This window comes from Haliotis rubra, unplaced genomic scaffold (genome assembly GCF_003918875.1).
Source record: "Haliotis rubra isolate DU_JTF1 unplaced genomic scaffold, ASM391887v1 Scf1428, whole genome shotgun sequence".
In the NCBI taxonomy this organism is placed as follows: Eukaryota; Metazoa; Mollusca; class Gastropoda; order Lepetellida; family Haliotidae; genus Haliotis; species Haliotis rubra.
The window spans coordinates 20,698-33,474 of NW_025765368.1; the positions used below are offsets into that span (position 1 = coordinate 20,698).

General features: G+C 41.7%; 1 protein-coding gene across 1 annotated transcript; it reads right to left on the bottom strand.

The window, feature by feature from the left end:
* Positions 1-318: 318 nt before the first annotated feature.
* On the bottom strand, positions 319-4,041 carry LOC124269184 (carboxypeptidase B-like). Its single transcript, XM_046704195.1, has 4 exons — positions 4,029-4,041; positions 2,370-2,581; positions 1,920-2,004; positions 319-407 (listed from the first exon to the last, which is right to left on the bottom strand). Exons 1-4 carry the CDS (start codon positions 4,039-4,041, stop codon positions 319-321), a joined length of 399 nt encoding a protein of 132 aa, XP_046560151.1.
* Positions 4,042-12,777: the final 8,736 nt, after the last annotated feature.

Below are 12,777 nucleotides of genomic sequence, written 5' to 3' on the forward strand. Positions count from 1 at the left end.
GCTGCTACCAACATGGGTGTGGATGAAGGCAGACAGCTTTTGATTTTACTGGTATTCACAAAGGCATGGGTTATCTTGGAAAGTTTCACTTAAAAGTGTAATCATCTTGAAAAGTTCATTGAAAAGACCTGGTTTAAGAGCCTGGCAGTATTCCAAGCACGTCAGCTGATATGTGTAGTCAAAATGTAACGATGTAGAATGCACTGACTCTGTACTTCCTTACAGGTAAATAGCCGAGATTCCATTCATGTTGCAACCCAAAGCAACAACTGAGAGCCAGAACTCATAGCCGTTGGGAATGATATTGTCGGGCTGATCTCAAAGTTGGCTTCCTTGGGGCGGAGGTGTAGGTGTATCTGGCTCCTCCCCAAGCATGCCCCAGTCGTTGCTAGCCCCGGCCACGGGATCTGCAAATAATAATCATAATTGTAAGAAATTTGGGTGCTTGTAGAACTCCGCACTCGGCCTTTTCAGTCATGCAAATAATCGAGTCGGGACCAGGCAATACAGCAGCTCATCGTGAACATCGATCTAAGCAATTGGGACACTATGACGTGTGTCAACCAAAGTCAGGGTCCGACTACCCGATCCATTTTTAGTCGCCTTTTACGACAAGCATGGGTTACTGAAGATGAATTCTTAAGCCCGGATCATCACGGGTCGCCTTTTTAAGACAAGCATGGGTTACTGAAGGTTAATTCTAACCCTGATCTGCACGGGTCGCCTCTTACGACAAGAATGGATTACCTAAGACCAATTCTAACCCTGATCTGCACGGGTGGCCTTTTCCGACAAGCATGGGTTACCGAAGACCAATTCTAACCCTGATCTGCACGGGTTAATAATAATAGTAGTAACAATATTAGATGTAATAAAATCGAAAATGATATAACAAAATATATTTTAGACAATAAAGTGAAATTTGTAGTGTATATAAAAACCCACGATGAGTGCGTGAGTGAGTTAAAATTTGTAGTAGGAATATTGCTGACAGCAGACTAGAAACCAAGCAAACCTACACGAACGAATAGACTTCTTAAATAGAAATTACGTTACTGTGGTCTGTGACACCTCTATTATGTGTGTAGAAATTTAAAACTTCTCGCCTACAAAATATCAGCAAAAACGCCACTGTCCTCCTGAGAGGGTACGTAAGTCCCAAAACTTTCAAAGTTAATGTTTTGCTTACCCGATTGTTAAACGTAGTATATTTGTTCATTTAAATTTCAGCTAAACTTGTCCTACAATCGCCAGCGGCTGAAGGGATGGTGTAAATCCAACTAGGGTCCATGCAGGTAGCAAAGGCACTGTAAGTCCCCATGGTCCCTAGTATGGTGATCTACCTTCAGTTGCTGGCGATCTATAGCCCATTTTCACATTGTATTGTCCAGAAATAATTTTCTACTTTTAAAGATATATGCTAGCTAGTTTTAATTCATTTTGTGATAATCTAGTGGTTTTACAGTTCTTCGTTGACAGGGTTTTATATATTATATGTATGTATTATAAAACTAGAACTAGTTTTAGTCACGATATGGCTGAAATGTTGCCGATGTGACTTTAAATCTGAACGAACTCACTCACTCACTCAAAAACGCCAGTTCAGCTACGAAGCTGCGCCAAAAGGACTTTATCTACGCATGATTGTCAGTCGGTACGTAAACGTGACTGGTCGAGGCCATTATTAACCACACGCCATCACATTAGTATCTATGGTTAGGTTGTTGTTTAACTCCGCACTCAGCAATATTCCAGCTATATTGCGGCCGTATTTAAATAATCGAGTCTCGACCAGTTATCAACGACATGAGCACCAATCGGGATACGATGACACGTGTCAGCCATCCAGTTAGTCGCCTCCTACGCCTTTAAGACCAATTCTAAATCGGATCTGCACGGTAATGTCGTTGTGTACGCACACAGAGTGGTTGGTCCATGTCCCCAGATGTAGTCTGTGTTGAAGGGGAGCTTCAGGGCCTTCGTCATCTCAGCTGCAGCCGATTCCTGAAATATTGATCCGTTTTTCAAACACTGTAAGCTACGGTTATAATGAACGCAAAGGGACCACTAGATTATGTTGATGTTTTAGGTTAAATCTCTATTGATATTGAACAACCATATGCATAAGGTATGACTTCAACGAAGTACGAGTAGAAGAGAGAATTGCAAGCTCGGAATTGGTATTGTTCGAACGTTAATCCATATGGAAGCTGAATTTATACAACTTACAACTTCAACGTAATTTTTGGTTTCACATAGTCCTACGGATATTGTGTAACGTACAAGAAAGTTGCAAGTAAGGAATTATTATTGTTTTAAGGTTAAATCTAAATTTAAGTCAAAACTTGAATTTATGTTCTACAACTTACGACTTCAGCAAAGTTGTCTGGTTTAACGTAGTCGTACGAGTACGGCGTAAGTACAAGCTGAGAGTAGGAGTGAACTGCGAGGTAGGCGTGCAGTCGTTGACCCCCGGCGTTGATCTCCGCTACTTTGTTTCTGATGCCCTGGGCCTCCGCCTCAGAGAACACGGACGGACCGCAGTAGACGTCGCTGTTGCAGTTGTTGCTGACGCCCGCGGCTATAGAAATAAAACGCTACATGTATGTGACTTGTGCTTATTGTAGATATAGGCACTTGTAAATAATTAACCCTGTTAAGCAAAAAACTGGGTGAGGTTAGTTTTACGCTATTTTTAGCAACTTTCAAGCAATGTCACGGCGGGGACACAAGAAATGGACTTCACACATTGTACCCATGTAGGGAATCAAACCCGGGTAATTGGCAAATAGTGCTGAGCAGTCCGGGTTCTATGCCTTTTAATACAACCTTTCCAGGTCAAATGGGACTAACAAAGAACAAGTACAGCCACTTCCGCTAAAAGTCAAGGGAGTTAATATTTTTTTAATAAAAGAACAAATATAAGCCTTACTGATGAGCACGTAAAATATCTGCTGAATACTCATAACTGCAGTTTACACTTTTACAATTAGTTTAATGTTGGCGGAAATTCAACAGTTTCATGTGAATCCGAACATCATAATATATATAGTGCTGGCAATGCTATGATCTACCTCATGCTGTTTCGAGACTATGTACAAAGACCAGCGGATACTGTCACAGTTGAGGGAAGGAACTCTGCATATGACACTGCCAATTGTATCGTGGTGTCATCATAGCCCCATCAGACAAAGCTCATACTTGCATGCAATGGAATATTGTGTCTGAAAGAGAGGCACTTACTTCCCAGAAAGCCTCGAAGTTCCTGTTTAGGTCAACACCACGGCAACCGTTGCGAGGGATGGAACAATTCTTCCTCCATAGTCTGTTCTATTGTAGGAATACAATGATCTTTTAGCTTCAAGAGATCAAGACAAGATTTAAGAGAGAGAGAGAGAGAGAGAGAGAGAGAGCTTGTGTGTGTGTGTGTGTGTGTGCAAGGAGAGAGAGAGAGAGAGAGAGAGAGAGAGAGAGAGAGAGAGAGGAGGAGAGTAGAGAGAGAGAGAGAGAGAGAGAGAGAGAGAGAGAGAGAGAGAGAGAGAGAGAGATGTTTTAAGAGAGAGCAAGAGAGAGCTCTTGAGAGAGAGAGATGAGAGATTACATATAAATTCTGGAATCGAACCTACCGCAGTGATAGTGTGACAAAGGTAACGATTTACAATTGTAATTAAAATCTCCTGCGAGGAACAACCCGGCTTCACATGGTTTCAATGACTTACTGAAGGAAACGATTTATGAATGTAGTCCAAAACTCTAGGAGTAATCCAGTTTCCTGACTTACTGAAGGAAATGATTTTGACTATTGCGTGGGAAACAGTATTGCGACAGTGATAGCCCTATTGCAACATACCATTGAGACCAATATTGCTATATAGATGATGTGACTGGTAACGATTTATAAAATGTAGTTCAAAACACAAGGAGAAATGATCAGGCTTCGTTTGGTTTTACTGACGTACTGACACTTGGTTTTACTGACTTAACACTTCGCGGATCTAGGAGGGAACAATTAGGTTTTACTGACTTACACTTCTCGGACATTACGCGAGAGAGAGAGAGAGAGAGAGAGAGAAAGATTCTGGAATCAGACCTACCGCAGTGATTTGACTAAAGGTAACGATTTACAATTGTAATTAAAATCTCTGATCTAGAGGAGGAACAACTGACGGCCGGCTTTCACATGGTTTCAATGACTTACTGAAGGCAACGATTTATGAATGTAGTCCCAAACTAGGGGTAATCCAGTTTCCCTTGATTTTCTGACTTACTGAAGGAAATGATTTGTTTTACATGGGTGACTATTGCGTGAAACAAGTATTACGACAGGCGATAGCCTATTGCAACATACTATTGCGACCAACTATTGCTATATACATGGTGTTACTGACTTGCTGAAGGCAACGATTTACACTTGCACTTCGCGGATCTAGGAGGAAACAATTAGGTTTCACATGGTTTTACTGACTTACTAAAGGCAACGATTTACAATTGCACTTCAAGAGTCTAGGAGGAACAATTAGGTGTCACATGGACTTTACTGACTTACTGAAGGCAACGATTTACATTTGCACTTTGCGGATCTAGGAGGAACAATTAGGTTTCACATGGTGTTACTGACTTACTGAAGGCAACGATTTACATTTGCACTGCACGGATCTAGGAGGAACAATTAGGTATCACATGGTTTCAATGATTTACTAAAGGCAACGATTCTAGGAGGAACAATTAGGTTTTGGCACTTCTCGAATCTATGAGGAACAGTCAGGTTTCATATGGTTTTACTTACTTACTGAAGGCAACGATTTACACTTGCACTTCACGAACCTAGGAGAAACAGATCGGGTTTCACGTGGTTTTACTGACTTACTGAAGTTTGGCTGTACTGATAGACATCCGGGTTGGCCACGGGTACATCGTACGTGTCCAGGAGGAACAGTTAGGTTTTGGCATCAGCGTCCACACTGTACCGACTGACCAACTGCAAATATAAAGGGTACATACAGTACCTGATCTCGACTACCAGATATCCGACTTCCATTTATGTAGAAGCTGCAGTGGTTGAGTGGGTTACATCGGTGACTTTAGTGAGCAGGCGATGAGTTGCTCGGGACTCAATCCCCAAAAGGACTTCTGGCAAACAAGGATAAGTTGAGCACCGACCTGACAATTGACCCGTATTAGCATGTATGAGTGCCGCCAACTGGCGCATGCCATTGTTAGCGAAGGGACCCAAGTAGTGCAACTTGCTTCACGGACGTGAGAGTCTTATGAGCAAGGCGTGTGCAGCTACGCGCGGAATCAATTTCATCGTCATGCAATGCACGTGCACTAGCTTACATCTGCTCTACCTTTCACAAACCAAATAGGTTTGCTCATTTCGCAGTACTGCCTACCTGTAAACGCGTTCTCTGCGCCGGTCCAACTTATCCTTGTTTACCAGTAGAATATGTACTTTACTGAGAAGGTGTAATCCCAAATATAACATATGTTACATTGGTTTTCTCTTTCTAAATGGCATTGTGTATTTATAGCTTTCGGTCGTAGGAACCGTGCCAATTTTACACTCTTCAAGTTAATATTCAGGTCATAGTTGGGCGGTCTGTAAATAAGAGTCTGGACGAGACATTCCATTGATTGAAATTATAAACACCGATCTACGCAATTGGGGTACGATGACATCTGTCAACCAATCAGATTAGTCTGTTAAAAACATCGAGACTAGACCAGACGATCCAGTGATTGACAGCATGAACATCGATCTACGCTATTGGGATACGATGACATGTGTCAACCAAGTCAGCGAGCCTGGCCACCCGATCCCGTTAGTCGCCTCTTACGACAAGCATGCATAGCTGGAGATCCATTCTTTGAAAGTAACAACCATTCGTACTCGTTTACTCCATGCACGCACCAAACCAATAACACTGGGAAGGAATACGGTACTTTTGCATTACGAACATAATATGTATATGCTTTGAGCATACGTAATTGATGGCTTTACATAGTGATATATTTTTGACACGAAATGGTCGCCTATAATGCTCTCACCAACTTCGTTACGTCAATTTCAATGCCCTCAATACGTGAGTGAGTTTAGTTTTACGCCGCAATCAGCATTATTCACAGCTATATGGCGGTGGACTGGTACAAATCGAGTCTGCACCAGACAAGCAAGGGATCAACATCATAAGCATCTTTCTACGCAACTGGGATACGATGAAATGTGTCATCCAAGTCAGCGAGCCTGACCACCCGATCCGTTAGTCGCGCCTTACGACAAGCATTGGTTACTGAAGGCTCATTCTAACCCGGACCTTCACGGGTTCAGACTAAAGACAAAAGAGAAGATGACCTGTAATAACCTGTATAAAGTACCCAAAATGAGTAATACTATTGAATACTATTGAAACTCTTGAATCCCAAAACTTTTTGTTTTAAAAGCCAGAAAACAAACTAAAACGTTTGGTTCCTAAAAGGCGATGACAGGCGTAACATTTTACCAAATTTCAAATTTTTAATCAAAGTCAATTATTTTGCTCTTGCCATTTTGATACGCAAAATTTGATTTCTAAAGCATATACAACAACATGTGCAGGCTTTGTACTTACTATAGAAAAAGCGGTCCTTGGCTGTTGTCATGTGTATATAATACTTACCCTGTCCATGAAGTACATGAGACTGCCACCAACAATCCACTCTCTAGCGTGGATCAATCCTCGATGAAAATCACTGGCTTATCTCCCCTGTTCCGAGCTTAAAGATAAACAAGAATAACTAAAACACCGTTTCAATCCTTACGTGGCACAAATCAAAGTGATAAACCAGCTAAGAAACTTTATATGCAGATCTTACCTTTGTTCTGAGATGTTTACGGATTTGATCAAGATTACCAGTTAAGAAAGAAATGAGATGTTAGTATATATACGGGCAAGCTTAAAACTGGCACAGAGAAAAAATAACACAAATGTTTTATACTGCATAAAAAAACGGCTTCTTTTGAAATGACACATGCACAGGACTTGGACGTACTTGTTAAGACCTAGGTTTAGATTGGGAACAAACCAAAGAACTCACTCACTCACTGATCCTAATGCAACAGAATGTTACGATAATTTGAAAAATCATGCGCTAATAAGTCATCTTCTATAGCGAACAGTCTCCAAACACCAAGTGATTGCTCGCGGCGCTTAATCAGAATCTGATTATTATTACCCCGGATAACCCAAGCTGCATGTTAGGCGCTAGAAGGTTATAGTCATATGACTTTATCCAACGGGTACCCATTTCCTGCTGTGTGAACAGAGGCATTTTTGAACAAACTCACTTGCCTTTGGTGAGACAACATGTATCACATGTGCTTCGTTGTGGGACAGGACTGAAGCCCTAGAAACTCTCAGGAGTCAAGCTGTCAAACACGGTCACCCATCCAAGGACTCTCCGTGCCCAGCGTTGCTTAACTTCACCTGATTTGTGACCTGAGCTCTGTGCACAGGACCACGTGCCACCACTGTTTTCATCCTAACGACCAAATCCTTCATCACGATTTTATATTGTGTTGTCCTCTATAGTAAAAATGTTTTAGATTTAATTGCTAGTTTTACATTTATATCTGTGATGTTCTAGTTGTTTTACTGTCCTTTGTTGACAGAATTTTATAATCTATCATTACTTATTGTTAATCTATAACTTGTTTTAGTCACGATATGGCTGAAATATTGCCAAAGTGACTGTAAATTTTAACTCACTCACTCACTCCTTCACCACGAAAGTATCTTCCTGTTACGCACTAAATCCGTTAACAATTTTGCCTGGTGTGGTAATGGTTGCCTTCTTAGACAGAAACGCAATGCCCTCTAAAATCTAGGTCTGTCAGACTTACTCTGATATAGCTGATTGTCCTCCCTTCGTAAGTCTGCGTGTCGAGGACCCCAACCTCCTTCACCAGAGACGGAAACGTGCTTTTCATTCCAGTCAGAATAGATACAAACTGAAAGCAATACACGCTTAGTGTTACGTTTTTAAATAGACAAAAGGGGTGGTAGGGTAGCCTTGTGGTTACAGCGTTGGCTAGGGTTCGATTCCCCACATTGATACAATGTGTGAAGCCCATTTCTGGTGTCCATCGCCGTGACATTGCTGGAATATTGCTAAAATCGGCGTAAAACCATACTCACTCACTCACTTTCATAGAAAAATCTGAATGTTATGACAAGAATATTCAGAATTTCCGTTATATGCTAAGTCACAATCCATAGCAATTCTTGTATATCCAGATTTTGACATTCCAATATTGATGGCAATATACAACACGGGCTAGGACAATGTTATTGAAAATTTATAACATGAACTGTGGGGATATTGTTTTGACCTTAACACTCTGGGTATAATCCTTAATTAAAACATTCGTCACGCCGAGGGGTAGCCTAGTGGTTAATGCGTTCACTCGTCTGAAGGCCCGGGTTCGATTCCCCAGGTGAGTACAATATGTAAATGCCATTTCTGGCGTGCTCCGACATGTTATTGCTGGAATATTTTAAAGCGGCGTAAAAAATAACTCACTCACTCATGATAGGAGAATAACAGTCTGTTCTCGAAATCGATATTTTCCCCTAAAATGACATCTTCTCGTTCAATACATAAGGTCTAGTATACCGTTCCATATATTTACAAAAGACGATTAACCCGTGAAGGTCCGGGTTAGAACTGATCTTCAGTAACCCATGCTTGTAAGAAACGACTAACGGGATCGGGTGGTCAGACTCGCTAACTTAGTTGACACATGCCATCATATCCCAATTGCGTGGATCGATGTTCATGCTGTTGATCACTGGATTGTCTGGTCCAGACTCGCTTTTACAGACCGCAGCAAATAGCTGGAATATTGCTGAGTGCGGCGTAAAAAAAACCTCATTCAATCCTACAATGACATCTTCTTGTTCAATGTATAATGATCAGTATACTGTTCTATATATTTACATAACACGATTAAAATAATTGTATGGGAACCGATATCTACCTCTTGGTAGCGTTTGTAGGCTGTGTGGGTAGTGAAGCCTCCTGTCCAGCCGAGGAACGGAGACGTTTCAGCGTGTGGGCCACTCACAGGCAGGCTGGATCGCTGGAGATAGCTACAACAACCAGGGTGGTGGTCAAGCATCAAGGATAGAAACATTTCGCACGAATGTAAAGTCTGTTTATGTTTGTTTGTTCTTGAGTCCCACACTTTGCTATGTTACAGCTGTAGGTCGACTGGGGCGGTGGGGTAGCCTAGTGGTTAAAGCGTTCGCTCGTCACGCCGAAGACCCGGGTTCGATTCCCACATGGGCATAATGTGTGAAGCCCATTTCTGGTGTCCCCCGCCGTGATATTGCTGGAATATTGCTAAAAGCGGCGTAAAATCAAAGTCACTCCCTCACTCACTGTATGACGACTGTCTCCATCAGACAATCCAGTGGTTGATATCATCAGCAACAATACACGATCCACTGGGTGAGTGAGTTAAAATTTAAAGTCACATCGGCAATATTTCAGCCATATCGTGACTAAAACTAGTTCTAAATTTATAATACAGACAGATAATATATAAAACCCTGTCAACGAAGGACAGTAAAACCACTAGATTATCACAAAATGAGTTAAAACTAGTTAGCATATATCTTCAAAAGTAGAAAACTATTTTTTGACAATACAATGTAAAAATGGGCCAGTAATCGCCAACAACTGAAGGTAGATCACCATACTGGGGACTATGGGGACTTACAGTACATTTGCTTCCTGCATGGGCCCTAGCTGGATTTACACCATCCCCTCAGTCGGTGGCGATGGAAGGGAAATTAGCAATAATGTAAAATAACAAATATTCTACGATTAAAAAACATGCGTGAGCTAAATTGACTTTGAAAGTTTTGGGACTGACCACAATCCAATGGGATATCAAGCGAGTCAGCGAGTCTGACCACACGATCCGTTTTGTCGCAGGGGTTGCTGAAGACGCCGGAGAACATATTTTTTCAAACTATCGATTGGGTTGTTATGCAATAAATACATTTTCTAGTGAGGTTAAACTCGGATGCAGCAAAACCCTTTCTATCCAATGGAACTTCACGATGCACAAACTAATCAGATTCTAATCACAAAATCAGCTCACCGTAGGAACTCCACGGCAAGTTCTGAGGTACATACGCGAAAATACGTCTACTGGTTATTTTCAACCTAGATCTATATGATAACACTCGATAAAGTAGGTATTGTTAAGAGCATTCTGCCAAGACCAGCGTTCGTTGTTCCACATTGAAATAAGTTTCTTTCGAGTTTTGACTGCAGTGCTGTATAATTGCCATAAAACGTAGAAAATCCAATGGCATTAACTCGTAAGTAGCATTTAAAGACACCTATCATATACTGAGAGAAACAAATAAAGGAACACAGGAAAATTCAAGCGCTCCGTTAATATTTCCCACTTTTCATCACCAGCTTTGAATAGCGCTGAGTGAGAAATTCAATACATAAAGGAACACTGCCATGAAGTGATGTTCCCTTATTTGTTTCCCTCAGTATATAAACTTTACGGCTGACATACTCCTCTACATCGTTTTCCTTCAGCGTGACGGCTATGTTGGCGCGTCCCATCCTGCTCATGAACAGGCCATAGCTGCTTGAGGGTACCCGGATGACCGCAGTCCTGTTGACCGCTGGGTAGCTCCAAAAGTCCAGCTGTAACATACAACGAAATAACAGCGTCATTCAGAACAAAGAAAGCTAACCAACACGGGTATTATTATCACATTGTAAGATTCGAACCCATGATTATCGGGACATATTCTGTGGTAATAGGGCCTGTAAATCTCACGGGGCGCTACCTACGGTACTAAGCTGGTTATCGGCTCCCATTGCGCCAACATGCGATATGCGAGACGGGGCCCAGCTTACTTACGCTACTAGATTTCCGGTGACAAGCGTATATTCAAGAAGCAGTTTTGGTTCCAAATTGCGTGACCGCCAAATATGACTTTACTAGACCGAACCAAGTGTACAACCATGCTTGACTGTCACAGCTGTTGACAGTCGTAATAGTTGGCTAATCTGGGGATGGTTAGATCGGAAATGTGTTATTCCTGCAAGGATTATCGGTTCCTTACTGTCAACTGGGATACATTATATGGTAGCTTCCCTTAGGGCCGATCGATAGTTAGTATTATTGAGGTAAATGCATTATTTATTTTTAGAGAAGTATGGTGTGATATACATGTAGTGCCTTTAAGCAATCTTGTAATAATTATCTTATACAGAATCATCGTTACCCATGGTTCAGCCGTCTTCAGCATCTGATCCAAAACATCCAATTGTTGTTTGTCCACAGCTTTCACTGACACAAGCCGATGCCTGCAACAACACAAAGCAGAAGGATATTCTCTTGTTCGCAGAGTGCCAGAGCTTTTTGGAAAAGGTCACTAAAACAATGTACTCACACGTATTTGTATGATTTTGTAACGGATTTTCATATATATTTTTCATATGAAACCAGTTTGGCTGACAAGAGTGTCAAGTGAGTGAGTGAGTGAGTTTAGTTTTACGCCGTACCCAGCCATATTCCAGCTTTATTACCCACGTGGTCAACGTATGGGTAGTTGCATACTGATCTCGTACGTCACACAAGTGTCGTATCGCGTTGACCTGTGTCGTAACGACTTGATCTGAGATTCTAACGATTTGATTGGATAACCAATGACCTCTCAATTAGGTCACATTCTGACGTACCTATTTTTTCATTCATAACAAACACGCAAATTCATTCATTTTACAACTTAGATGCATTGTGGGAATGTAAACATCGCGAACGTTGCCGTATCGCTGTTTAATTGTGAGTCGACCTGAGAAATTATATCCGTCGAAAAACATAAACGCAATGTTTCCACCAGTGATGTTAGCCTAATGAAGCAACTGCAAACCAAGAAACGCGGTGCTACGGAGTAGTTTACTGTAGGAGACTGTACGAGGCGATGACAACTGACATGCATCGTGACGTCGGTTACCAAGGCAGTGACGTCATTACAGTGTGACGTCATGCAAATATTGCTCAACATGACAATATGACAACTCGTGACCTTCCTATGCTATCTGACCTCGCTTTCGCTCGGTCAGATACCATAGGAAGGACACTCGTTTCGTATAATTCGTATGTAATGAGACCTCGTGTAGTATTCTCTATATATGGCAGCGGTCTGTAAATAATCGCGTCAGGACCAGACAATCCAGTGATCAACAGCATGAACATCAATCTGCGCAATTGGGAACCGATGACATGTGTCAACCAAGTCAGCGAGCCTGACCACCCGATCCCGTTAGTCGCCTCTTACGACAAGCATGGGTTACTGAAGGCAAATATTCTAACCCGGACCTTCACGGGTACAAGTGTGACAAGAGTGGAGATAGTATTTCGTTCACGAGAAAAAAACGGTATTCAATTTTATCTTTGTAATTATGTACCTTGACCAAGAGTGAGTGAGGTAGTTAGTTGTTAGCAATATTCAAACATTATCACCACGAGGGACACCAGAAATGGGCTTCACACATTGTAACCATGTGGGGAATCGAACCCAGGTTTTCGCCCTGATGAGCGAACGCTTTAACCACTAGGCTACCCCAGCTTCCCACCTTGACCAAGAAAACATGGAAGATAGAACACCAAACCTAAGCTTAAGTGTCAAGTGTACAATTATATTACATACAAAGAAGGATAGTTTCTTCTTATTTAGGGTTAAAGGCATACAGACTTAC

Coding starts and splice junctions, on each gene's coding strand:
- LOC124269184 (XM_046704195.1), bottom strand. Junction 2,005..2,369: donor CAGACAACTTTGCTGAAGTC/GTAAGTTGTAGA, acceptor TCAATATTTCAG/GAATCGGCTGCAGCTGAGAT. Junction 408..1,919: donor ACATGGACCAACCACTCTGT/GTGCGTACACAA, acceptor TATTATTTGCAG/ATCCCGTGGCCGGGGCTAGC.